The 27,392-nt window shown below is 39.0% G+C and overlaps 1 protein-coding gene across 8 annotated transcripts; it reads left to right on the top strand.

Moving 5' to 3' along the window:
• On the top strand, positions 1 to 27,229 carry LOC116253178 (nuclear transcription factor Y subunit A-1-like). Of its 8 annotated transcripts, none has more exons than XM_050076900.1 (8): positions 234 to 374; positions 7,167 to 7,243; positions 7,864 to 8,037; positions 21,184 to 21,527; positions 24,181 to 24,296; positions 24,468 to 24,533; positions 25,126 to 25,290; positions 26,521 to 27,229. In XM_050076900.1, the coding sequence occupies exons 4-8, from the start codon at positions 21,245 to 21,247 to the stop codon at positions 26,941 to 26,943; spliced, it is 1,053 nt and encodes a 350-aa protein (XP_049932857.1). In that variant the 5' UTR covers positions 234 to 374; positions 7,167 to 7,243; positions 7,864 to 8,037; positions 21,184 to 21,244; the 3' UTR covers positions 26,944 to 27,229. The 8 variants fall into 8 exon arrangements, with proteins under 8 accessions (XP_049932864.1, XP_049932850.1, XP_049932857.1 ...); XM_050076904.1 differs by having other exon boundaries at positions 235 to 374; positions 7,162 to 7,243; XM_031627952.2 differs by lacking the exon at positions 7,864 to 8,037.
• The last annotated feature ends 163 nt before the right edge of the window (positions 27,230 to 27,392 follow it).

Genomic DNA, 27,392 nt, shown 5'->3' with positions numbered 1-27,392 from the left:
ATAAGAGGAAACCCGGATCCATACCTACTGTATGATTAGGGCTCGTCTTCACGTTTCCCGTTTCTCGTTCTCCCTGTTTTCTCTCTCCTTCTCCCTGCAAGTCTGCTACACGCCTGCCGCCGACGAACCCTCTCTCGCCGCCGTCCACGAACCTGCCTGCCGCTGTCGCTGCGCCCCCTATTGCCTCCACCTGCCTCCCGCCGTCTTCGGCTGCGCTTTTTCTCTCTCCCTGCCTCTCCGCTCTCTTGCTCTTTCTCTCTGCAAAACTGCGAGCAACAGAAGAAAAATACCCTCTCCACGTGCCGCTGTGGTCTCTCCGCCTGCCCTTGCTCTGTATCTGTTTGCCGCCTGTCGATGTGCTTCACCTCTTTTTGGTACACATACTCTGTCTCTCTATAAATGCCAAGATGGGGTTGTGAAACTTTCTGTTCCTTGCGCACAGTGGGAATGTTAATTTGATCCATGTATTATAGTACTTCAGATAGGAAGAAGCTAGCAATCTCTCTCTCTCTCTCTCTCTCTCTCTCTCTCTCTCTCTCTGAGTCCCAGGTGGGGCCTCTCCCACTTGGTTGCTGTTTTAGAGATGCAGTTATGGTCTGTTTTGAGCATTTGGTGTGCCGATATATTATATTGGAACTTGTGCTGAACTAGAAATTTACATACAGAAAACTTCCTTTTTCGTTTTAGATCTTTTTCTTATGATTTTTTGAGTGTATGATTGACGGGGCCGACTGGCTTGTGCTGATTGCAACATAGACAATTAGGGATTACTTCTTTGATGTGTTAATTCTTCCGTATAATTGGATCGGAAAATTGGCGTTCTTATTCTCCACTGTAAGGTGAGGTAATCTAGTTTTCTCTTTTTAAGTTCTGGTGGTTTATGATTCTTGTGGATGGTATAGGATCATCGACTTCTTCTGTTTGTTCCTTCAGTACTCTCATTTAAGTTTGTGAAAAAAAATATAACTCTAATTTTCCAAGAACTGGTTGATATCTCCAGGCTTAGAAACATTTTTCCATCGTTCTCTTCATTTGAATATATGAAGTGGTTGACGCAGGCCAGTAACACAATGTTTTTGGCATTTTGAATTAGCAGTGCTCTTGCTTTCAAATCGAGGTGACCTGGTGGTCTTGCTGCCAATTTTTTAACATCTTTGGTTCGAACTTATGTAGTACTTTATAGATTGGTAGGAAAAAGTTCGAATATGACTATTCTTATGGGCTGGTAGGATGTAATTGACTAGCTTTGTCTAGGCTGTTTCGAGGACCTATGTTGTTAAAATTGACTATTGCGTTGAATTTTTCAAAAAACATTTTCCCTAAATTGGAGATGAACTAAAACTTTGTTTTGTTGTGAAAAGCTTAATTACAAACCAAAGAGAAAATGTAAAGGTATATTTCAAAATCCACCAAATTAAGTAATTGCTGATCTACAATGCAATTGGCAAAGAAAATTAGTAAAGAACTGAACAAAAAGAAGCGTTTCTGTGGTTCAAAAATGATTGGATAATGATAACCTGAACTGATGAACCTACCTTGTAACTGAATAACATACCTATTAGCATATCTATTTATGATATGTTTGAGGAAGAATGCAATGGAGGATTAAGGATTTTAATTCTATCAGATAGTTTTGAGAATCTGAGATGTTATGTCGGTTGTACTATTATTTTCTTTAGGTAGTGTTTGATGGTTAGGGATTTAGGAATTGGAAATATATTTCCTGGAATAGAAGAATGAGAAAAATATTTCTGATTCTCATTTTGATATGTGTGTGATAACTAAGAATTATGTTTCCAGAAATATATTTCTGTGTTTGTTTAAAAGGTTCTTCCAACATATGGTGATTGTATTTCTTCATATATGTCCCTTGAACGACACGAACATGGCATAATACTTATGTCAGCGCTTCAACTCCGATTACCTATGAACATAAACATAAAGATTAGCGTGATCAAGTCATAACATACAATAACTAAGAAAAGTAAAACATAAACAAACTAAACATATGAATAACTAATAATCATCAACACAATTGTTTCCATGTGTCATAAGTTCCTATGCACCTACGATTTTCAAAATCCATAAACATTTGAGATGTTATTGAACTGCGCAGGTCATTATTTGATCCTCGATGAATACTTTGTGTCGCACTTTCAAGTTCGTTGACGAATGATGTACTCTCATTTGCATCGTCAGATGCACCTTCATCAAGTTCGTTAACAATCCTGTTATATATGTGTTTGATTAGTTGTTAATGCAGCCTACTTTCAGTAATAACTTGCCAGTAATAATTTACAAGTGGCACAGTTGAACTCGTGGAACCATGAATGTCACACATGATTGTATTGAATCTCTTCTTCTATTGAGCTCATTTCACAAGTTCCATTTCTGTATGAGTTCCACATGTCCAACCTACACATATCACGCCCACATGATAGGTAGATTACTAGATTCTACCAAATTCCAAATTTTGACATTCAGCAGTAGGTAAAAACTTCAGAAGAAAAGAAATCCCAGAAAAAACCTCATCAAGAAGTATGATATTCAGATTATGATGTAGCCTTCATCTCAATTATGGATGTCCCCAACATTAGATTTGAATACACATTCAAGTAGTAGGCTTCCACAAGAAAATCCACAACCAATTACTAATAGGATGAAGATATGCTATATAAGATATAGCTACATTACAGATAGCTACATTACAGGAAATATATACTATCTTGCTGCATTGTAGAGATTTCTAGCTCAAAATAAATGAAATAAAACTACAATATGCAGGTAAAGATGTAACTTTCATCTCAATTAGGGACATCGGCAACATTAGATTTGAACGTGCATTCAAATAGTTCGATTCCTCACTTGTTTCACAAAAATGCAATGTTTTTATTGTTTCTGAAAAACTGCAAGTAAATTCAGGTTCAAATTAGAATGTTAATGGAGATCATACAGAACAGCAATAACCATATGTTTATCCAGACTCCAATATGTAAAATCAAGCCAAGAGACGCTGAGATGCAGGTTCTTGATAGTTGGACATGGCATGACTTGAATAAGGGCAAGCAGACTGACCGTCCAAAGCATGCCTCTTTGTTTATGATATGAGCTCAATCAATGGAATATTAATACCCATTGTGGATAAGCAGCAAATAAGAGAGGTGAAACTCAATCGGCTAAAAAAATAAATAACAGCAGAATCTCTCGGCAACCAACCGAGACATCAATAGCCATACCTCCAAAAAAAAAAAAACAGAGCGAGAGAACTGCAAAAAACAAGTAAAGCTAGACAAAATGCTGAAATTGCTGCTTTACAGCAGTACTGGCTTGAGATGCGCATAGGCAGTTCCTGTCTGACATGAACTCAGATCAAGTCATCACCAGTTTGTCACCCAGTAACTTGGACCACAACTCAACCAGATCAAGAACTGTTGTCAGGTCACTTAATAAGGTAAAAAGGATGGCGATCTGAACTTATTTAACTCATACACCATAATGTAATTTTAATAAGGCACTTATGTCGGAACACTATGTTATTTGTTAACAGACCCTTGAGAAATAAGCGAAAACCTCGCCATTCCCGCAGGAGCTCTTGCATCAAATCTATAGACAAAGGAAACAGGGTTCTGGTGTTACCCTTCAAAGAAACAGGATCATAAACCAGAGAGAGAGAATAGTAAAGGAAAGAAAAACTCAGAAACAGCTCAAGGCTACAGAGGGACAACCACGGAAAGAGAGACAGGGAAGCCAAAATGAGAAAAGGAACTCCAACGCAGCAGAAACCTACAAAAAGGGGAATCCCCAACAGGCGAGCGAGAGAGACATAGGACTCAGAGGCAAACTAGAAACACAACATCCAGCTCAAAATCACTGCCATTGCCACATTTAACAAATCAAATTCGCACAACACACAACAACCCAGAAAAGGAAAAAGAAAAGCAACGACAAAGAGACTAGGAAAAGAAAGAAAAACCAGCTCCCCACCTCACCCCTCTTTCTCTCCCCTTCCCCACGACCAAAAAGGAGCCAACACCCATTCAACCAAAAGGAACAACCCCCTGCCTGAGATTATCCCTTCCGTTTAGATCTAGAACGACAAAGAGTCCAGTAAGAATGTTGAAACGCTCACCTTGTTAAGGAGCTTGACGAGGGAATCCTTCGAGTGGGGTCGCGGCAGCAGGAAGAAGGCTATAGCAGTGAGGAACTTCCTCAGAAAGCAGGGGATTGAAGCAGCAGCAGCGCAGTAGTAGGATGAAGCAGCGGCAAGAGCAAGACACGAGAGGCAGCGGCAGGAGGAAGACGCGAGAGGCTGCGGCAGGAGGAAAACGCGAGCCCTAACGGGCAAAAAAATAATCCAGGAAATATGTTTCCACCCCTCGTGGTGGAAACATGTTTCCGGAAATATTATTTCGGAAACGGGTTTAACGGCTACAAAATTAATTCCGTGTTTGATAAACAGAATTTTTTTAAAATTTTGAATTTTTATTCCTCTGCTACAGGATATTTCCTGCTCGGCAAACACTACCTTATGGATTACCAACTGACTGCTTTTGGTAAAGGCTTTCGAATTTATCATTAAGAAGTCACTACATTGTTTTTTTGGCGTGCTTATCTTCTTTCCAAAATCAAGAAAAGTGAAACAACAGACATACTGATGTAACGACATTGATTTTTCTCACAGTTACATTGTTTATTCTCACAATGAGCTGAATGAGTATGTACAGTGTTGTCCCTAAAGTCCCATTGTTTTTTTTTTTCAAATTTTTCATATAGAGTTTGCAAATTTGATATTGTTGGACTTAAATTCTGGTGTTCCATGGGCTTGAGCCTAGCATTTGTCAGCAATTTGTGTCCGGACCATATATAAGGGATGACGGGGTCCAAACTGCACAAATACCTATTCAATAACCAGATTTTACTTCTCCATCTTTATGCAACTCCTTTACTCCTAATCATCTCCCAATTTGAGTTCCTTGAAACCGTATATGGGGTTGCTCATAAGTCAGACCAAATCAAGGGATCGGGTTGGTTCTTAGTTATAACCGGAGAGCGTGACTCTGGTCTAATACAATGGAGAAAATTTAGCAATCGGGAATCAGTTTTGAGTATCACCTGATCAATAGAGACCTGTGCATTCATCTTGCCAGTATATTGATGAACAGCAGGGAGCAGTGGCTGGAGGCGGACCAACCCAGTTCAAACATACCAGAATTTAATTCTGTTATCATCTTTGAGCTGCCATAAAACCACATCTTTGATGCTTTTTTTGGCTGCAAAGATAGCTTGGCAGATAGAAGGAGCAATGCTGGACTTAGTTAGAGGCGCAAAGGCTTCAATGTTTAAATATTTTTGTCTCATATAGGATGACCATAAGTTGTCAGAAGAGAGTTGGTTGATAGTTCCTATGCTTATTTCTTATTGTATAAAATGTTGTAATAAAGACCTTTTGGATTTAGACTTTTACCTATTATAGAAGGTTCCACAGTGTAAAATTTTTAAGGTAGGTCGTGCTTCTATGTGCCCCTACTTTGTGCAACTCATGAGTGGTGAGTTCAAATTAAGTCTATTGACAACAATACTAAATATGAATAATCTGAGTTCATTTCGTTATAATAATTTATAGACATCGTTATTGGTATGATTATGTTTAGATTTTTTAAATATTTTGTTATGCTATTGGATATTACATATGTTTCATGATACTTTTTTTTGGTGAATATGAACCTTGTGAATTCTCTTGATTGTTGTGATTATATGCTTAAAAGCATTTAAAGGAGACTTTGGTTCACACAACAAGAGAAAAATCATTTACTTGCATGAATACATGATATACTTTTAGTATCAGATCAATTCTTATAGTAAGAGGTCTAGGACACCTACATGCGATGGATACCAAACTGGCCGTATTCACCTCCTTAAGATTCCATAATCCAGCAACACCTTCACCTTTTGTAAGCTTCTATTCTAAGTAAAACTTGAAAAACTGTTCCGTTCTGTTCTAATTGAACGATTACACTTTGTAAGCCAAAAAGTGAAACATGAAAACTGTTATGTTCTTGTTTACATGACAGACCAACAGTACATTTCCATCTTGTTTACATACTGGAAAACTGTGCTGTTCTGTTCTATCTTATGCCTTTGTTGGATACACAAAAGAAGACGTCATTATTGTTTACATATTGGACACAATGCTTGCATTTCTTATAGACTATTTCAGTTATAGACCTGATAGACTATTTCATTTGAATCATTTCAAACAAAAATTGTATCAAATCAGTACATTAATATACATCATAACAGATTGTACAAATCAATACATACAATATACATCGTAACAGATTCAACTGCAGATGGAACCACTTTAAAAGTTGCTTCAGATTGTACTAATGTAGATATATAACACATTAATATACAATATGTAAATATACATTATTTCAGATTGTACATATATTATACATTATAACAGATTGTACATACTACATAGTATATACAATAAAACCACAGGTATATACCTTCCCATTGACTAGGTGTGCTGGTGCTAGTCCATCCTTGGCGCCATCGCCATACCCATCCTAAGTGATGGACCTAGGTGACGGGTGTGGACTGGCACCTAGTCCACAACTAGGCGTCTCCTAGACGACGCCTTAACAACATAGTTTGGAAGATATATTCTAATCTAGTACACTTGATAGGTTTAGCCTCCTGGTTCACTCCCTCCTCCCAATAAGAAACTAAACGAAGGCAGCTCAAAGGAAAATGTTCATCATTAAAATTTACTAATAAAATTCATTTTTAATGAAAGTAAAACTAGTGGATCATAAATCATCATGTTTGCGCTACAGAGTTAAGCCCAGAAAAGTGTGGCTGTCACATTCAGTAGTCCCTTCATTTTGGAGGCACAGTTTGATAACTTTGATTGTTTCCAATGGCATGGAGATGGAGGTCATGTATCATTTCTCTATGGTTACACGTGATTATCTATTTTAATTGTTTGTATATGAGTCTTATTATGTTGGCAATGTAGGCATGTTTTAGAGCTTGTGAACTTGTCATCTTAAGAGTTTGTTTACTATATCTTATAGTGTGGGTTAAACATGTCATTACTGCACTCATCTAGGGTTGTGGATATTCTTGATCTCATGGTTGATGATCTTGTTGAAGAATAGATTATGCTGGACAAATTGCTAATGGAAAACAACAGAGCCGATCCTCATAAGCTGAAAGTTCAGATATTGATGTTTATGTAAGTTAGTTGCTTTACTATGTAAAATTTTTGGTCGCAAATTTGCGGATTTTTTTTTTTGGAATCAAAGTAAGCACCTTTGTCGTTGTAGCAATAGTGTTTAAGATTGACTACTGCCTTCTCTTCCTTGAAGGAACACAGATTTATTCCACATCTGTTGGTAGGTGAAATTTTTTGTAGTTGCTCATGATATTGCTGATGAAAACAATTTGCCAGATGATACTGCGTACGTACTATGTTGTTAACTTATGTGAAAACTAAATATTGATGTTTTCACTTGAGTTGATTCATATCAGGCTTTTGCTTTCTCTTAGACTAAGTCACACGGGATCCGCACGGTACCGGTACGACACCGGTACCGGTATGCCCATGGGTGCGGCATGGGTGCTGTGTTGACCGCACTGGGTTCGGTCAACGCACCCAAGGTCATGTTCGACCTTTTTTAGGCTCGGTCAAAGTTGACCGAGTCTAAATCTATCCGATTTTGAATTTTATCGTTTTTTACTTTTTAACATTTTTTAAATATTTCACGTTAAAATTATTAACCCTTAAAGTTAAACTACCATCGTTCTTCGTCTTCCCTTCACCTCGGTCTTCAACCTTCACCGAAAGACTGGCAGGCGGCAGCGGCGACGACAGGCAGCGAACGGTGTACGGTGAGCGGCGAAGGGAAGACGACGAACTGAGTTTCAGAGAAGGAAGAAGAAGAAGAAGAAGAAAAAGAAGAAGAAGAAGAAGTTTGTGGGGTCGATTGGAGGCGTTTCTCTACTGGCGTTCGCCCCTTTCTCGTTGTGGTGAATTTTCTTTTGATTGGCATGCCGCTGTCCATTTTTCTTTCATCGTCCTGGCTTTATCATGACATATTGTCGCAAAAAAGATTTAACGATAATATTGGTTCTCTATTTGTTGTTCCCTTGTTCCACTATCCATTTTTCTTTCGCTGTCTTGTTTCCCCTTTCGCTGTCTTGGTGTATGGTTACATTTGCTAATAGACCCTTTAGATGTCCCTCTCTGCAAGTCCATCTATGTGAATCTTTGTGTTGTGATTGTGGCATTTGATTACATGACATTTTATCCCTGTGCTGCTTAGTGCATATTTGTGCTTTGGCATGGTTCTGACCTTTATCATGACCACTTAAATCTGCATTTTATTTAACATTCTCATTCTCGTCTTTTGGTTTTGTCTTGCTAGGTGCTTTAGATATAAGTTGTAATGGCTGAATATGTATATGGGGTTTTATTTGTAATTTTTTGATATATATATATGTGAATATGTTATTCTGTTTGAAATTTTGTGTGTGTATATATATATATATATATATATATATATATATATATATATGCATGTGTGTACGGCCGTACCCTCGCACCCAAGTTTTTTAAAAATGGTCCGTACCCGCACCAGTACCCGTACCTATGTGACATAGCTCTTAGACTCCCTTGTATAGAAAGATATGCTTCGTCAGTAGAAAAGCTCGATCGTTTGGAGGTGTTAAAACTCAAAGGTTATTTGGCATTTCTAATTCTGCCAGGTTATTTTGAGAAACCTATGTTAGATCCTGTAGAAACATGCAACACACGAAGGAAGAAGAAAGGAACACACGGTATACGTGGAAAAACCTCAGAAAGGAAAAAAACCACGGGAAGCTCTAACCTAGGTGCACACCGCAACCCTAGGAGAGAGAAAATCTATTCACTTAATTCAACAATTACACTTAAGTGAAGATTATATAGGAGGGAGAGAAAGAGTGCCGCCTAGGGTACCGAGCCAGCCTCGGTACCCATGCCCCATGGGACCGGGTCCAAAATTGGACCCGGTTCCCCATTACAATCTATTTCAACACTCCCCCTCAAGCTTGGCATACATGTCAAACATGCCAAGCTTGCTAACATTTTTCTCAAATTGAGATGTACATAAAGACTTAGTTAAGACATCAGCAACTTGATCTTCACACTTCATATAGGGCAGGATCAACTCCTTAGAATCTATGCGTTCTCGTATGAAGTGGCGATCGATCTCCACATGTTTGGTTCTGTCGTGCAGGACTGGATTGTTTGCCAAGTTAATAGCCGACTTGTTGTCACAATACATCCTCATCTTCTCTTCCATTTTCACCCCAATATATGCTAACAGAATTTTGAGCCATGACATTTCTGTAACCCCCATAGCAACCGCCCTGTATTCAGCCTCAGCACTAGACCTGGAACAAACTTCTTGTCTTTTACTTCTCCATACCACCAGGTTACCTCCAAGAAAGATGCAGTATCCTGTGGTAGACCTTCTAGTATCTGTGCAACCTGCCCAGTCGGCGTCAGAGTATCCTTTAATGCTGAGTTGACCTTGTCGAGTATAGAGCAGTCCTTTCCCTGGGTCATTCTTTAAGTATCCCAATACTCTTTCAGCACTTTTCCAATGACAATCAGTAGGGGCATGCATAAACTGACTTAACACACCCACAGCATACGTAATATCCGGGGGAGTAAGAGTGAGATAAATGAATTTACCAACCAGCCGCTGATACCTCCCTTTTCCTTCCTCATCCAAGATCGTCCCAGTTTTGATACTTATCCTTGTGCCAGACTCCATTGGAGTAAGAAAGGGCCTGCATCCCAGTTTACCTGTCTCTTTTAGAAGATCCAAAGTTTATTTCCTTTGGCTCATAACAAGACCAGTCTCAGATCTAGCGATCTCAATTCCTAAAAAATACCTCAATTTACCCAGATCTTTGAGATCAAATTCAGCAGCTAACGTTTCTTTCATCTTCTTTTTTTCTTCTTCGTCATCACCTGTGACAATCATATCATCAACATATACTAGTAGAAGGCTCACCAGACCATTTCTCTGCTTGATGAAGAGGGTGTGATGACCATTTCCCTGTTTATATCCATTAGTCTTCATCACAACCCTTAGTCTTTCAAACCACGCTTTAGGAGACTGCTTGAGGCCATACAATGCTTTCTTGAGATAACAACACTTTCCTTTCTGCGCATATCCAGGCGGCATGCTCATATAGACTTCTTCCTCAAGGTGACCATTCAAGAAGGCGTTCTTGACATCAAGTTGGTCCATGCTCCACTTCTTTTGTACTGCCAGAGCTAAGATGACCCTTACTGTCTTCAGTTTAGCAACGGGAGCGAACGTCTCAAGATAGTCAATCCCATATTTCTGGCTAAACCCCTTTGCAACAAGACGAGCTTTATAGCGTTCAACAGTGCCATCAGGTTTGTACTTCACAGTAAACACCCACTTGGAACCAACTAAGTGAGTTCCATTAGGAATATCAACAACCTCCCACGTATTGTTCTTTGCCAGGGCGTCCATCTCCTCTGTCATGGCCTGTAGCCATTTGGGATCCTCCCTGGCATCCTCCACTGACCTGGGAATAACAACCATAGATAAAGAGGTAATAAAGCACTTATAGTCTTTACTGAGTTTAGCATACGAAACAAATCTCTGAATAGGATGAGAAATACATGACCTGGTGCCTTTGCGTAGGGCTATAGGAAGATCTTCATTCATCGGACTTGGATCATCCGGGGAGCTCACAAGATCGGGATTGGTAACATCAACAACCTCCATCACATCCTTCTTCTTCCTGTTGTAAACCTAACCAAACAAATGATCACGGGACTGTTCTTCCACAGGGCCCCCTCCATCTGACTGTCTCTGTCTTCACTGACTGTGTCTACCACACTCACACTCGGAGAACTAGCCGTGTAATCCAAGAAATCTATGAACTGAATCAACTGATGCGAAGAATACTCGTCCACTCTCTCACCTAGACACTCCCCCTGAAGATGATTCGCAGGAAAGTATGCCTCATGTTCATGAAAGGTAACATCCCTGGAGACATACACTCTGGAAGTGCTAGGGTGAACACACTTGTATCCCTTATGGGTGGAGGAATACCCCAAAAAGACCGCTTTGATGGATCGAGGATCAAGTTTCTTGAGAGTGGGACTATGATCATAAGCAAACACACCCAAACACCCGAGGGGTCAAAGACCCGGGATTCTGAGTAGGCCACAAAACAGAATATGGGGAATGACCATTCAACACACGATTAGGCATACGGTTAATGAGATGAGCACTAGTGACAAGTGCATCACCCCAGTACCGCTTAGGGACATGACGTTGAAACATGATGGCCCGGGTGACATTTAACAAATGACGGTTCTTTCTTTTAGCCACGCCATTCTGAGGAGGTGTGTAGCTACAAGATGTTTCATGTATAATACCCTTGCTTCGCAAGAAGTCATCAAGGGATTGGGAGACATACTCTCGAGCATTGTCAGTACGAAGGGTCTGAACAGGGGTCTGGAATTGAGTTTCAACAAATGCAACGAAGTTTTTTACAATGCCGGGAACTTCACTACGTTCTTTCAACAAATACACGAACATACACCGAGAGTAATCATCGATAAGAGTCATGAAATAATGAAAACCACGACAGGTGGGTACTCCCGAAGGACCCCAAACATCAGAGTGAACCAAAGCAAATGCACGGCTGGTTTTATTGAACGAAATAGGGTACGAGGCCCTAACATGCTTAGACAACTGACACACTTCACAGGCGAAGGTGTCCAAAGAAACAGACTAAAACATCTTAGGAAACAACTGTTTAATCAACTGAAAAGGAAGATGACCAAGTCTCTCGTGCCAGCGCATAATAACGGATCTGTCCTCCACGCCAGGCAACTGTCCACTGGTGGCTGAAATCAAAGCAGAGGCAACCTGTACTGGCATTCTGTAGAGCCCATCAATAGCCGAACCAATCCCAATCTTCTGCCCCGTCCCCAAGTCCTGCAGTAAACAACGATCAACAGAGAATATTAGATTACAGTTTAGCTCTTTGGTAATACTGCTAACAGATAACAAATTTACGGGAATATTAGGAACATGCAGGGCATTATGAAGACAATATTTGTTCAGTAATGATAAACTCCCTTTTCCAGCCACAGAAATAGAAGAACCATCAGCCATAAATGCACGCTGCTGCCCAGAAGTCAACTTGTATTCTTGAAACATCTTAGGGTCCCCGGTCATATGATGAGTAGCCCCACTGTCAACAATCCAATCACCGGGAGGGGAATTACCTTGATCACTAGTAGCAACAAGAGCCTGAGCTAACTTAGCTCCATCAGACGTAGATGTGTCCTCTGACGTAGTAGAAAGGCGACTGATGTAAGCTTGTAGTTCCTTGATTTGATCCGGGGAAAGCCTCGACTTTTCACCACTAGAAGAACCACTTTGATTTGAGTCCTGCACAAGAGAACCTCGCCGACTAGACGGAGGGCGACCACGAACAAGTCTCTTCTCAGGGTGGAGATCCCAACAAAAGTCAACAGAATGTCCTGACTTGTGACAATGTGTACATCGCCTAACAGGGCGCTGGCCAGACACAGAAGAACGGCTAACAAAGGCCGAGGGACCATTCCCATGACTGGGGTCAATCTGCATCACTTGGCGTCTTCGTTCCTCGGATTCCACTCTGGCATAAACATCTTCTATTCCAGGAATCTCATCACAGTTTAGAATTTGACTCTGAATGGATTCAAACTCATCACGCAAGCCTCCAAGGAAAAGGAACGTCCGGTCCATCCATTCCTTTTCCCAGTACCGGGCATGATCAGAACCACAGTCTCAGTTATCATTCACATGATAATCAAGTTCCTCCCACTTAGTTTTCAGGGATGCATAGAAGGAGGCAACAGACAGGTCACCCTGTTTCAGAGAATAAATACTGCGTTTAATCTGGTACGTACGCAGAACCCTTTTCTTGCGACCATACATCCTCGCAAGCACAGTCCACATATCAAACGAAGTCGGCTTCCGCAGAATAAGAGGCTGAATATTAGCGGACACAGAGCTGATGATCCACACCTTAACCTGACTGTCTTCCAACACCCACGTCGCCCATTGAGGATCAGTTTTGCTGGGCGCCGGTTTGTCGCCTGTGATATAGGAAAGACGACCACGGCTTGTTATCCCAATCTCGAGAGCAGCAGACCAGGAGAGATAGTTTTCTTTAGTCAGACGAATGGGCGTGACCTGGACCGGCAAGATCTCGCTCTTGGGAGCGCTGCCCGCGTCAAAAGCCACATCACTTTTAGGTGCGATCTCTTCCGCCATCACAAGCAGTCAAGTCAGACGCAACACCAAGCAGCAACAAGACAACATAGCGGCAGCTGAAACACCAGCACCACACGGAACCCTAGGTGTCGGCGACGGCGCGCTGGATCGCCCTACGGCGGCGGCGCAGAGGCGTGACAGCGCTGGATCGTTCGACGGCGGAACAGGAGACACCCACGGCAGCGGAAGCTACAAACGGCAACCGGCGGCGGCGCTGGATCGTCTGATGGCGGCGGCGGCGGTGGATCGTCCGACGGCGGCGGCGCAGAAGATCCCAAAGGCGGCGGCACGGAAAACTCCAACGGCGCAGGCAGCAGCGGCGCAGGCAGCAGCGGCGCAGGGGCGACGGCGGAAACACGAGACGAAGCCGAACGATCTCACGAACGTGGCTCTGATACCATGTAGAAACATGCAACACACGAAGGAAGAAGAAAGGAACACACGGTATACGTGGAAAAACCTCAGAAAGAGGAAAAAAACCACGGGAAGCTCTAACCTAGTTGCACACCGCAACCCTAGGAGAGAGAAAATCTATTCACTTAATTCAACAATTACACTTAAGTGAAGATTATATAGGAGGGAGAGAAAGAGTGCCACCTAGGGTACCGAGCCAGCCTCGGTACCCGTGCCCCATGGGACCGTGTCCAGAATTGGACCCGGTTCCCCATTACAATCTATTTCAACAGATCCTTTGGTAATTGATCATTTGTGGGCTGAGCTCTGACTTAATGCATCATGAATTTAGTGAAGCTAGATTTGGCCATAGAGATGATGAGAAAGATTTTTTTTTTTCTTTTTTCATGTGCGTTTTTTTCAAAACTATTCTAAGAATTAACTAAATTTAAGGCTTTATTAGATTAATCTTGTATGGCTGTTGACTTTCAGAGTGAACTGCCACTGAAATGCTTTTATTTCCCATGTATATGGTCTAGGAAAACAAAACTTTGATGCGTGGACACTGTTGCAAATATTAGATACTATACTGCCGTACCCAATGTCCATCATGAGACTGCTTGTTTATGTTCACAAATAGTTTATTTTCTGCCTAAAACAAGGCCTTCATGTAGCAAGTTTGCTTGGTATGGTGAAAATTTAGATATTTTGGTAATGAGTCCTCCTACATGCTTCCATTTGATCAAATGCATTTAAAGCTATCACATGGGTGTGGGGTGTGAGTTAACATATATAAGGGTGCACTTCAGATAGTAATCAGTTAAGCATACACTATTCAAATTTTCAAAATGTACAAAAATGCCTTCAAATTTAAATCACATGGGTGTGCCAAATATGGTGGCGCACTCGCATCGGCTTGGGTGCAGCCAAACATGGCACCCGACTTGGTCAAACCGAATCGGGTGCTATTGACCGCACCCATTCTTCTTTTCTCGTGTTATTTTTCATTTTTTCCTTCTCCTATCTTTCTCTCTTCTCTCTCTCATCCCCTATTTTATGTTATATATATAACATAAAATAAGAATTCAAACAAAATAACACATCCATTATTCCAAATTTATAGTTTCTAAAGAAGAAACTATAGAACAAAATATGAAAACACAGCTCTATATGTGTTTCTTAAGTGTAAATGGTGTAAAGAACAAAACTGAAATCCTCCTGAGTACCTCTTGGGTACTGGTCAAACAGTATCGGATACGGTCAACGTACCCATAACTGTATGCATTCAATTTAGGACTCGATCAAAGTTGACCGGTACGGGTATGCTGCCTTTATTACAGTACCGATGTGACAAAGCATTTAAGGCATGTTTGGATGATTGTTGAACTGGGTTTCTGGAAAACCTAGTTTTGACAAAATGATGTTTTCAGAAGGAAATGAATAACCGTTCTATTTATACAAAAATGTCATTTTGGTATTTTCACCCAAAAACACAAACTATAGTTAAAAAATTAGATATTTATAAAACCTGGTTTCATGAAACTTTGTCTTTTGAGGGTGTCATCTAAGGACAACCTAAAATTTAATGCCATTTTCATAAAAACTTCAGTTTTGTATGTTTAACTAGTAATATCTTTCACCCAATGTTGTAAAACGCGCATCGTAAGCCGTATCGGTCGGGCTTTAAGATACGTCGTATCGTAAAATATCGTAACGTATCGTAACCGTATCGTAAATTTTTTTAAAAAATTATTAATAAATCAGAAAAAATTTAAAAAAATCGGAAAATTCATAAAAAATCAGAAAAAATTAAAAATAATAAATTCTTTGTAGAAAACATGTTTGAGATAATGATAGACTTATTATTGCTATAAACTTACGCGTTCATCATTCATAGACATCAAAATTCATAACAATATCATTCAACAAAGGATAAGTCATGAAGTGATAAAACATTTAAGTGTTCAACAACCATAGATTCATAACTCTTAAGTCGTTCGATACATATAAAATGAAAGCACTCTTGACTTGACTCTCATTCATGATTCATCATTCATAATCTTCATCATCTTCATCTTCATCGTCAAGAATTGGAAGATCCTCACCAACATATTGAGCACCAGCAGTGCCAGTAGCAGACTCTCCTTCATCAACAAAGCCTTTTGTTGCTTTAGCTTCAAGGTTGAAGCATTCAAGATCTTCATCATCAAATATTGTAGCTGGTTCTTCCTCAATCCATGGCTCTAGATCTTCAAAATTTTCCAAGCTGATAGGATCGAACTGAGATGTGTGCTTCCTTGCTAATGATTTTTCTAATTCTCTACGTTAAATAAGAGAAAACTTGTTAATATATAATTTCATACAAATATATTGTACAAAAAATGTAAACATTATGCTATATGCCTGTAATACCTTTGTTTCAACTTCATATTATATCGAACAAAGACAAGGTCATTCAACCTTTTATATTCGAGTCTATTCCTTTTTTTGCTATGGATATGTTGAAACACACTCCAGTTCCTTTCGCATCCACTAGCACTGCATGTCTGGCTGAGGATTTGATTGCAAAACGTGCTAGGTTTGGACAATCAAACCCATACCTATTCAACCACAAATCTAAACGAAAATATAACAAATCAATGTGAAAGTTTTAAAAGAATTAAATGTAACAAATGCAAAGTAAATTAAAAATTTCTATGTATTTAACGGGACGCATGGTTGTCCTGACTCGAATGGCGACAGGTTGTCCCATGTTTCGAAAACAAGTATCATATAGATCCAACTCATTGTGCACAACATCTTGTTCTTTAGAATCTGCCACTAACACGTTAATACAATCCAACAAACCACCTAAGACTTCTCTGTCCTTAAATGTAGGAGAAAATCTAATTGCAGGATTTAGATAGTAAGTTGCTGCATATAGAGGTTGATGAAGTTGTGCAGTCCACCTTTTATCTATAATCTTCCATATGAGCATATATAACTTTTTCTTTCTTTTCAAGTTTTCTCGAATTGCCTCTTTTGCTTTATCCATAGCCTCATATAAGTACCCTATGGAAGGTCTATCCTCGCTGTTAGCTAACCTGAGAACTTTAATTAATGGAACACAAACCTTCAATAGCTTCACACATGATTCTCAAAATTCGTTATTGAATACAATATCCACAACTAAAGAAGCATTTCTTTTATGAGCATGGGGATATGCAAGCCCATTCTTCACTAGCGAACATCTGCCTCAAAGGAGTTCTTTGTTTCACCACACTCTGCACAGTCAATACATTTGTGGCAAATCTAGTTTGTGTCGGTCGTATTAATTCAACTCGTTTTGTAAACTTTCTCATCAAACTCAATACATATGCATGATTATAGATAAATTTTGTTACCTCTTGACATTGGTCAATGGCTGATTTCATATCATACATCTCATTAAGATCTTGGAGCATTAGATTAATACAATGAGTGACACATGGACTCCAAATAAATGTTATATACTTTTGAAATAACAAATCTCATGCAGCTCTATAATTTGCAGCATTATATATACTAAACTGTACAATGTTTGCAGGTTCAACTTCTTGTACGACATTATAAAAAATATTGAACAAAATCTCAGTAGTCTTAGTAACATCAGACAAGTCAAGAGATTTCAAGAACATTGTACCTTTAGGGCAATAAACAAGAAAATTTACAAGTGTTCTTGACCATGAATCAATCCATCCATCTAACATAATGGAGCAACCTGTTTCCTTCCAACATAATTTCAACTCATCACAATGTTCATACACTTCTTTGACCGTATCCTGAAGAATTTTGCCCCTCAACTGATGATATGATGACATTTTGAATCTGGGGCCTATAGAAGCAATTGCATCTACCATGGCTTGGAATTGAGAAGAATTAGCTGCATTAAATATTACATGCATCATAAAACCATTTCCCTACCATCTTTTGTGCATGATATAGCATATCTTTAGATGTCATAGCAACACGAATCTGCGGCTGACCACCTGGGCTAGTATATGAACGGAAAAAACTCTCAATAGAACCAACACTAGACCTACCAGTAGGAACTCTACCACTAGGTGGTCGCATACCACGCCTGACCCTAATATCTGCTGTGCCTTTTTTTTTCTTCCCGTTATGCCAGATCGACCTCCTACATACATGATCCCTTTTCCTCTACAATCTCTACCTCTTGAGGTCTCCAAATCTGTTCTTAGACTGCTATCCAATGTTATAAAAGGTGTAGCGTATCGTGTATCCGTCGGGCTGACCTATACGCCGTATCGTAACGTATCGCAAATGTAGCGTAGCGTATCGTAAAATTAATTTTTTAATTTTAAAAAATATTTAAAAATCATAAAAAATAGAGAAAAATCATTAAAAATCTGAAAAAAAAGAACAAAAAATCAGAAATTAAGAAAAATGTATTCAAATATAAAAAAGATCATCATACATAAGGAACATTCATGTGTATTAACGATACATTCAAAAATAAGAAATCAAATTTTCAAGAATAACATATAAGCATCCATCACGATTTTAAACTTGAAAATTTTATAGAATCTTAGGACTTAGAGTCTTAGGACTTGGAGTTTTAGGACTTAGATTACATCACAATTTTATAAGTTCAAAATATATAGTTATCATCTTTCCTGATTCAATGATAATATCTTCCAAATTGATGAATCTTTGGTTATTTTTTATGAAAATGAGCAAAATTTCTCCCTCCTACGTTTATTGGAGTCTTTAAATACAAGAAGAGAGAGGGGGAGGAGTGTTTAAACTTTTAAAAAATAAAGAAATATGTGTTTTCTCCCGTATCGTACGATACGGGGGTGTATCGCTCGTATCGTACGATACGGCCCCCGTATCGTACGATACGGACGATACGCATACGATACGGACGCGTATCGTGTTTCAATCACGTATCGTATAGGTTTTCTTGACCTATACGATACGTATCGTACGATACGCGTCTGTATCGTACGATACGGATAACATTGCTGCTATCATCATCATCACATTCATAAGCTTCTTCCTCTTCTTCTTCATCTTCCAAAGGCTCATTATAGCCTACATCTGCCTTTTTAATTTCTTTTCGTATCCTCTTTTGATGTAAAGCATGAAGCATATCTAAACATTGTTGACGCACAAATGGAGGCAAAGGTTTGTTTGGTCCTCCAACACAAGGACATGCATCTTTGGAGGTTCCTGCCAAATCTGAAAATGTATTCCCACAAAAGCTACAATTGAGTTTTAAACGGTTATTCTCCTTCACCCTTTCGCACCATTGCCATGTAGGATCCATATCTTCAAAAAAAAAAACGAAATCCTATGGTAAACTTAATGAAAAACATTCAAAATCTTTCAATCTACGATTGTACGGTAAAAAAATATGAATATATGGTAAAAACATGAGATTTCATACCTTACGAAGAAAAAATGAAGAAAACCCCTTTCCTCCCAACGAAAATCAACCACCCACGTACAAATCGGCCCCTTAATCTTCGATTTCACGGTGAAAATCAACTTTTTGATAATGAAAATGGACGATCGCCCTCCTTGACGGCAGTATCTGAGTGTGAGAAATGAAGAAAGGAGGGTATTTTTCAAAAAGAAGTCGAATAAGTAGGTCGCGGGCGAGTTTATGTGAAATCAGCCTGTATCGTACGATACGGGCCCTGTATCGCACGATACGTGCGATACAGGAACGATACACCCCGGGGGGTGTATCGTACCGTATTTTCAATACGTATCGTACGATACGGGCTCGTATCGTACGAAACGTACGACACTGCTTTCACCCAATGTGGAAAAATCTGGGCGTGATTGTCATTGTTTAAGATCGAGCTAGGTATTCTTGTCAAAAAGTCTTAAATGAGGTAATCAAAATCCTCATTTTGCTTTAAACCATTGAACTTTTTTCCTTTTCAGTCGGTGAGAAAGGTGGACCTATAATTATCCTTTTTCATCTTCTAACTTGACTTGTTGACAAATTTCATTTAGTTCTTATAATTCAGTGAAGTAGATTTGAAGAAGGGCAAACCTAAAAGAATTGCAAGGTTTCTCATGCTCTCTTTTTTTTTTGCGATCATATACGCGTTTTTATGGTCTTCAAATGATCTTTTTTGGGGTTTTTTTTATTTTCTTCTGAAGGTCTTTCATGATCCCCACTTACACGGATGCCCCATGTAACATGGACACTTGCAAAAAGGCAGGGTAGGTATGGGGGAAGCGGGTACAGGTACGGCGGTATGGCGATAATTATATATATTTAATTCCAAAAAATAAAATAAAAACAAAATTCATATCATCACATCATTAAAATAAACAAACAACGTAAATATACTAAAAAAACATATATAAATTTAGGACTTTAAGAAACACATCATGGCAGTTGCGGTTCAAATTAAATGAAACCAGCAAAAAAGTAACATAAATAGACCAAAACTGTCAAAATTTGGAATCTGGACAATTTCCATTAGGTCTATATAATCCAAAATTTATGGCTTTCTCCATTGTGTATATACATGGTAAACAGCCTTTGACCGAAGTCAAAGGCTCTTCTATTGCAGGATGCTGCATGCAGAAACCTCTAGCGCCCAAGCTATCATCAATTTATAACATCTGGCAACCTTCTCTGGTGATTGGCTGCTTTCCCCAGCTGTATCCTCGTACTCAAGTTTTTTGAAATTGTTCCACATCTGTACCTCTACTGGCACCAGTTAGCCATACGTATGTGACATAGCACTTTCCTTTTTTATATTTTTCACTTCAATAATTATGTCAAGTTTCCTTTTTTGTTTTGTTGATAAATGCAATTTGTCCTTTTTTATTTCAGTTGGTTGTCTCTGGAAGATCTTCATGGTGATTTTTTGGTTCTTCCAATTATTTTTTCCATGCATTGTTCCTTTCTCCTTCTGATATATGTGAATTTGCCTTTTATACTTGAGATTGTTGCTCCAAGTGGAGGTCTTTTGCTCTAAAGTAAGGTTAGGTTTTGATTGTTGTTACTGTTTGCATCCCTTCTCTCTTTGTTTGATCAGGTTTTTTGGCATGGATATTTTCGATCTCCTTTTTTGTTATTGTCCGCTTGTTTTTGGTTTCATTGCCTTCCATGAGGGTGGAAGCTTTCTCGCTCATTGCTTGATTTATATGTTACTTGTAGTTGGGCAGGATTCTCCTTTTTGCTAATAGAAAGCATGCTGCTAATCATATATATTGGGAGGAGGGGGGTATCTTTTATTTTAGAACATGATTCTGCTTCAACTCATATCTCTTTTGATTTTTCATATATTTTGTCAGAGTTTTAAATTAGATCCCCTTCTTTGGAATTTCTTTCCTTTAAGTTTTTTGTGATTGTAATTTTTTTGTTAATTTTATACCTTTTTTTATGAGTTCAATTTTGCAGTTTGTAGGGGATTTGACAAATCTATGTCGGCGGTCATTTCCTGAGAAGATATACAGAAATTATGCAGTCAAAATCTGACAGTGCAAATGTAGTAGAGCGGGGGTCAGATGCCGTACCTGGATCTAGGATTAGCCCAAAGCCATGGTGGCGAACGTTTGGGGTTTTTGATACGCCTTCTGAAGGGTTTCAAGAGAACCCTACAAATTCATCGTCTTTAAAATATTCAGATGGTGGGTCAGGGAATAGTCGGTTAGCACCCAGTGATTCCCTACCTTCCCCATTGAATAACTTAAATGAATGGAGTGGTACTGCAAGGGAAGTTCAACAGGTGGAACCACAAACAGGTGTAACTCTTTTTCCAACATTTGTCTTGGTTGCTGCAAGCTGGCATGCTTTTTCTTGTTTGTTTGGTGTGATTAAATCAATCATCTTTAACCTTATCTTTCCATATTAACATCTACTTTGATCATTTCCTTGAATATGGGATTTGATGTTATTTCTATTTATGGAGCTTTGATCCCAGGAAGTCATATTTGTTTGGTTCTTGAGTTGGCCTGCTATTTAGCTGGTACCTGCCATGTTGTATTCATAATGCAAGTCTTACTTGAAAAGGAATCTGCTTTCTTGATCATCTTCTGTTGGTTTAACAACGACTATGAATTTGTTTCATTCTATCTTTTGGTTGACTCTCATCATATTGGGTGTGTGATTGGTAAAGAGTATCAGAATTGTGACACAAGAAAAGAAGCCGGTGACAATCTAATATGATGCATATAGATAATTTGAGGATTGAAAATACTTTCTACCAAAAGAAAATTTTATGAAATGTTATTTTTTATATATATTTGTGGTTTGTGATAGTTAGGATACCGTGTCACTTTGTGTTCTGGAGTGGCAGTTTTTTGAGAAACTTGGGTATAAGGGTGTTTATACATTATGAAGCTCATACCATGTGACATGGTGTGTTATGGCCTGCATTTAACGATACAAGCTTGGTGGAAAATTTAAGTGATCCATGCCTCCTCCATCCCCCATTTACTAAGTATGAAAATCCTCTCATACTAGACTCCTGCAAACCCTTAGGACTTTTATGAGAGAGTTCTTGCCATGTTGAGGAATAAAAGTTATTCATGTTCATTATCGTAGAAAGTTTGGTTCGTGGTGTATAAGAGTCAATAACTTTATCTCTTGATTGATTATATGACTTATGCATGTTAAACTGATGAATGTTCATCTATATGTTTATGTAAGATATGTTTTTCATAGTAAGAATATTTTTCTTCATTTTCTAAAGATTTTTGGACTTTTTGCATATTTCTCAATATTCATAAAATAAATGTATGAATTTTTTAACTTTACATTATGATTTAACTATTGGCCTGGTGCATACAACTTATCTTACACACTTTAATATATATATATATATATATATGTGTGTGTGTGTGTGTGTGTGTGTGTGTGTGTGTGTGTGTGTGTAGTGACTGAACACTGACACCTTTTTGTTTACATCAATGTTGTAAAAGGTGTATCATATCGCCTATCGGTCGGGCCAACCTATACGTTCTATCGTAAAAAACGGTGTTTTTAAAAAAAAAACGCATATTATACGCCAAATGACTCTAGCGAATAAAACGAGAATAAGACGCGTTTTATTCAAAAAAACGACAAAAAATTAAAAAACGCGTATAAAACGTGTGTTTCTCGCCATTTTCTTTTAAGGTGCGACCGAAAATGGCACAGCGTGTAAATTGTTTAAAAAGTTTGTTTTAAAACTTGTTCGCCCCTTTTAGTGGCAAAAAGTATTTTCAGATAGGAAAGGGGCTAGGACCACTAGGTTAAAATTTTTGCACCAAATCGATGGCATTCAAGACTCGAGTCTTTGACTTCCTTCCTCAGTTTGTCTTTCTCATTCGGCTGAAAGGAGGCGGCGCCACTGAAAACCACCGACCACCCCAGTACTCAGGCGGTCAGGCCGACTCTCTGTCGTCGGGCGACAGTGTTGGACCACTGCCCGACTGGGGAGACGATCTCCACCAGCCGGAATCTCATTACAACCAGTTGCCTCCCTGTGGCGGTGCTTCTGCAAGCGAGGGCTTCTCTCAACTCCACCGGCGGTCCTTCTCGTTCTCATTCGGCTGAAGAGGAGGGCATTCTACTTCCTTCGATTGTCTTACTCTTGTTATTTTACTGTAGTTCTTTATATATGCATGCTTAGATGAAATATTAGTCGAAGTGACAATTGGAGACTTGAGTTCTGTTGTTTGGCTTCTTTATTGGATTATGTTAGTTCTTTGTTCTGAAGATTCTATGTAGGCATAGCTATAAAGTATAAATTACTTGTCATCATCTTTGTGAAGTCTTTGACTCCATTTTGTAGTTTGTATTATGTTTGTAGTTTGTAGTTTGTACATGTGTGGTGTGTTATCTTGTGTAGTTTAATTTCTCATTTACTTTCTTTTTATATAATTATCAAGATTATTTATTTATTTTTTAAAAATATGCCGTCTTTTTTCCGTTTTATTCCCGAGATATACAACTATGCCATATTATACCGTTTTTTTCTTCACCGTATAATACCCGTACACGTTTTTTGTGACAATGTGTAAATGTACTGTAAATTACACACACACACACACACACACACACACACACATATATATATATGGGGAATTGAAATTAGCCAGATCACAATTGGTTTTGTTTACATGATGGCACAGAGATGGACCCAGTATCACTAATCTGAATTACCATGCTTGTGATGGATGCAGCAGGCCTTCTGAAGGGGCCACCTACATATCAGAATAGAAAAAGTGCAAGCTACTTTTTAACTGTTTAGATATTGTCAGGCTTACAGAGTTTGTTTCTGATAAATGTTTCAAGCTTTTACATGTGCTCCACACTCAATATATTCATATTTTGTGTGTGTGTTTGTACATGCATGCATGCCATCTTACACCTGCAACTTTGATATGCTTACCTCTCGACATTTGCCTTCAGGTTCCAATGGCAACGTTGCTCATGAGCAACACCTGCAGAATGTCGTTGCTCCAGTTCCTCCAGTGATAACAGAATACATCACCCCACACACTCAGCTGGAACTTGGTCATTCTGTGGTATGTTTACTAAGAAGTAAATTGTTTTCCAGGTCATCGCCACTCAAGTAATGCAGCTTTTACTTTCTTCTTTTTTTGTGGAAATTGCTCCTCCCTATAGAAAGGGATAGAGGCCTGTTATTTATTAAGAGCCTTTAAATTTATCATTTTTTTTTACTCCATTTTTTCCAGGCAGCTTATCCATACCATGATCCTTATTATGGAGGGGTATATGCAGCTTATGGACATCAGGCTTTGGTTAGTATTTGTTCCTTAATGTTGACTTATTTGTAATAATATGGACCTTTGAACTTCTTAGTAGATCTTTAGATGTTTTAATCCAAATTGTATTAGGTGGTTGCTTCATTTCTAGGATATACAATTACTAGTCTTACTAGCCAAATTCTGTGGTAAGCTATGGGCCTGGATGGGCAGGTGGCTACCTAGGTGCCTAGGGCAAGGCAGCTAAGTGGTCCAAACAGAAATGTTAGTTGTGGTGGTTGTGCTAGGGGAATTTCAACACCTCAAGATTCCTCTTGCCTCTCTTTAGTTGCGCTTATTTAGTTTGTTTTTCTTAGGCTACTTCACGAAATTACTCAGTCTACCCCCTGGTTTTTGCGTAGTTCTTTTTTGGGGTCTGCCTGCACATATCTGTTAGATGCCTTCTTATTTTATTTAATCATTTTCACATTTGCACTCACATATGCATTAATTGTACATTGTATTGTGTGTTCTCATTAAGATTCTTGATTGTAACATTTGCATATATTTCCTCCTGTCATGTATGTGCATGATTATTAGGATGACCATGATTAATAGCTTTGCACTGTCTTGTCCTCTGCCATTTCAGGTTCATCCCCAGTTGCTGAGTTTGCATCAGAATCGCATGCTGCTGCCAGTGGAAATGGCTGAAGAGCCTGTGTATGTCAATGCAAAGCAATATCATGGGATTCTTAGGCGAAGACAATCACGTGCCAAGGCTGAACTGGACAAGAAAGTGATCAAAGTTCGAAAGGTAGATTTGGCTTTTAATACGTTGCGTCGGTAGATACTGATGTTTTTCAATAGGCTATAAGACATGTATGATGTTTGTAATGTTTAAAAAGGTAAATTTTCATGGGCTGCTCCACTTTTCAATCAATTTCTAAGCCTTTAATATTTCCGTCTTCTTGATTCAGCAACAAGCTACTGCAACAGTTTCTGATATTGGGGTTGTTATGTTATATATTCTGTTAGCTCCTGATTATGTATTTTCAAAGCCTATTCGACTTGCGAAACTTATGCTTGAATCATGAGAACCATTAGCATCGAGTAATTTCTTCATTTTATTTGCCCAAGTTCCAACTTTCAAGTGATCGAAATCCTACACACATCGTTGAGCATCTTTCTATCTCTTATCATTTTTATTGTCGTCATACTATAGACATCACTATGAAGTACTGTTTTATTGCTCTCTGTGGTTGTCTCCAATACTAGTACCTATTAGGCCTTTTCATTTCAAACCAGGAAAGCTGGCTGGAAGTCCTTAAAACCCTCTGAGTTGATGTATCTTGCTTGCCAAATGAATGATTACTTTGTACTGGGTTATCCTTTCTAATCGATTCCAATTAGTAGCCAACTGTGGATCAAGAGAAAATCATTATTAGGTGCCACATTTCTAAATGAATGCTGATGACTAGTGGCTGTTGGAAGCGTCTGACATTTTTCCATATTTTTCTTTTCCCGAATCAACTCTGAATTCAATTAAAAATTTATCTGCATTTGATGCACAGGAAAAAGGGTAAAAATCTGGAGAGAAGTGCGTCATGGAATTTTTTCAATGTGCATCAAATTGCCCCTGGCTCTTTTTTAGAAATGATTCTTTAAGTTTGTTTAACATAAAACAAATGGATTGGCATGGTGTGATGGAGTGTGGCTGTCAGGTGCAAGTCTGGGTTTCTCTTGAACATGTTCTGCTGATAGCCTGTAATTGGGTGGGAGTTTGTGATCGAGCCTTCTGCACTGTGAAATTCTGAAGTAGGATGCTTTAGACAGAAGACGGGTTATGCGGTTGCATCTGCTGATCTAAAATTTTTCATAACTGTTTCTGCCTTTCTGGATGATTTAGTACAACTGTACAAGAAAAAACACTTGAGCATGATATGTTTCCTTCTGAGTTTCAGTTTCATTTGTTTATATTTTTGAAGAATTTTGAGTCTTTTCATGCCGTGTGAAACCTCTTGCCCCTTTTGTTGCTTGATTGCAGCCCTACCTTCATGAATCACGTCATCGGCATGCACTGAGAAGAGCGAGGGGCTGTGGTGGTCGTTTTCTTAATACCAAGAAGCAAGACACAAGTTCTCTTTCTTCTAAGCCTGAAAACAAAGATGAGCCGTTAGCATCTTCTACTTTGCCGCAGTCATTGGGTTCATCAAGTGCTGAGCTTTTGGTTTCTAAACCTGGAGATCTGAATTGTTCTTCTGGGCAGGAAGTCAAACAAGTAGCTGTTCGTGGCATTTGTGAGCAGCATGCATACTCCAACTGCAATGGGTGTTACAAGAACACGGGTTTCCACTACTCAGCATTCCATTCAGTTCCAGGTGAGAGGGCTGATGAAGGAGACTGCTCAGTGCAGAGGGGTGGAATCCTTTCGAACATGGCTCGCCAACAGGTTCTTGCAATCCAGTGACCTTGGCACATGGTTCTGGGTGGGATTAGGAACAAAAGGCAACTATCTTGTGACGTTGGTTGTCTGGTGTTTCAAAAGGCAATTCATTCTTGGCTTGTATGGTTTTGTTTGTGCTATGCAAAACTGGTTGGTAAGTGGGCCACGGCATGGACATTCTACTACTCTTTGTGGCCCCATTTCTTTTCATTTTTAGTCTTTGCAAAGACCGTAGTGTTTAAGTGGATGTATGCTTTAGGAGGAAGTGAATGTGAATGTTTGCTTTCAAGGAAATGCCACTTTTGCATTTCGCCTTGTTGAGTTTGCTTTTGATTCTGGGTTTTGTCTTGATAAATAATCTTGTTTGATTGTTTAGGCGGGGTCATCCAAGATCTTAGCAATTATTAGTCCATTTTGTGTTAGATGCAACTTGGGTTTGAATGCCACCACACATCCAATTGGGTCAGGTTGGA

This window comes from Nymphaea colorata, chromosome 1 (genome assembly GCF_008831285.2).
Source record: "Nymphaea colorata isolate Beijing-Zhang1983 chromosome 1, ASM883128v2, whole genome shotgun sequence".
NCBI lineage: Eukaryota > Viridiplantae > Streptophyta > Magnoliopsida > Nymphaeales > Nymphaeaceae > Nymphaea > Nymphaea colorata.
Note: the sequence above shows the minus strand (reverse complement) of the source record. Positions and strands in the feature narration are given on the sequence as shown.

Bases quoted from the DNA above. Each gene is read 5' to 3' on its own strand.
- LOC116253178 (XM_050076893.1), top strand. From the start codon at position 32: ATGATTAGGGCTCGTCTTCACGTTTCCCGTTTCTCGTTCTCCCTGTTT. The intron at 375-24,180 runs GTACACATACTC...ATTTGCCTTCAG, and splicing joins ATGTGCTTCACCTCTTTTTG to GTTCCAATGGCAACGTTGCT. The intron at 24,534-25,125 runs GTTAGTATTTGT...CTGCCATTTCAG, and splicing joins CTTATGGACATCAGGCTTTG to GTTCATCCCCAGTTGCTGAG.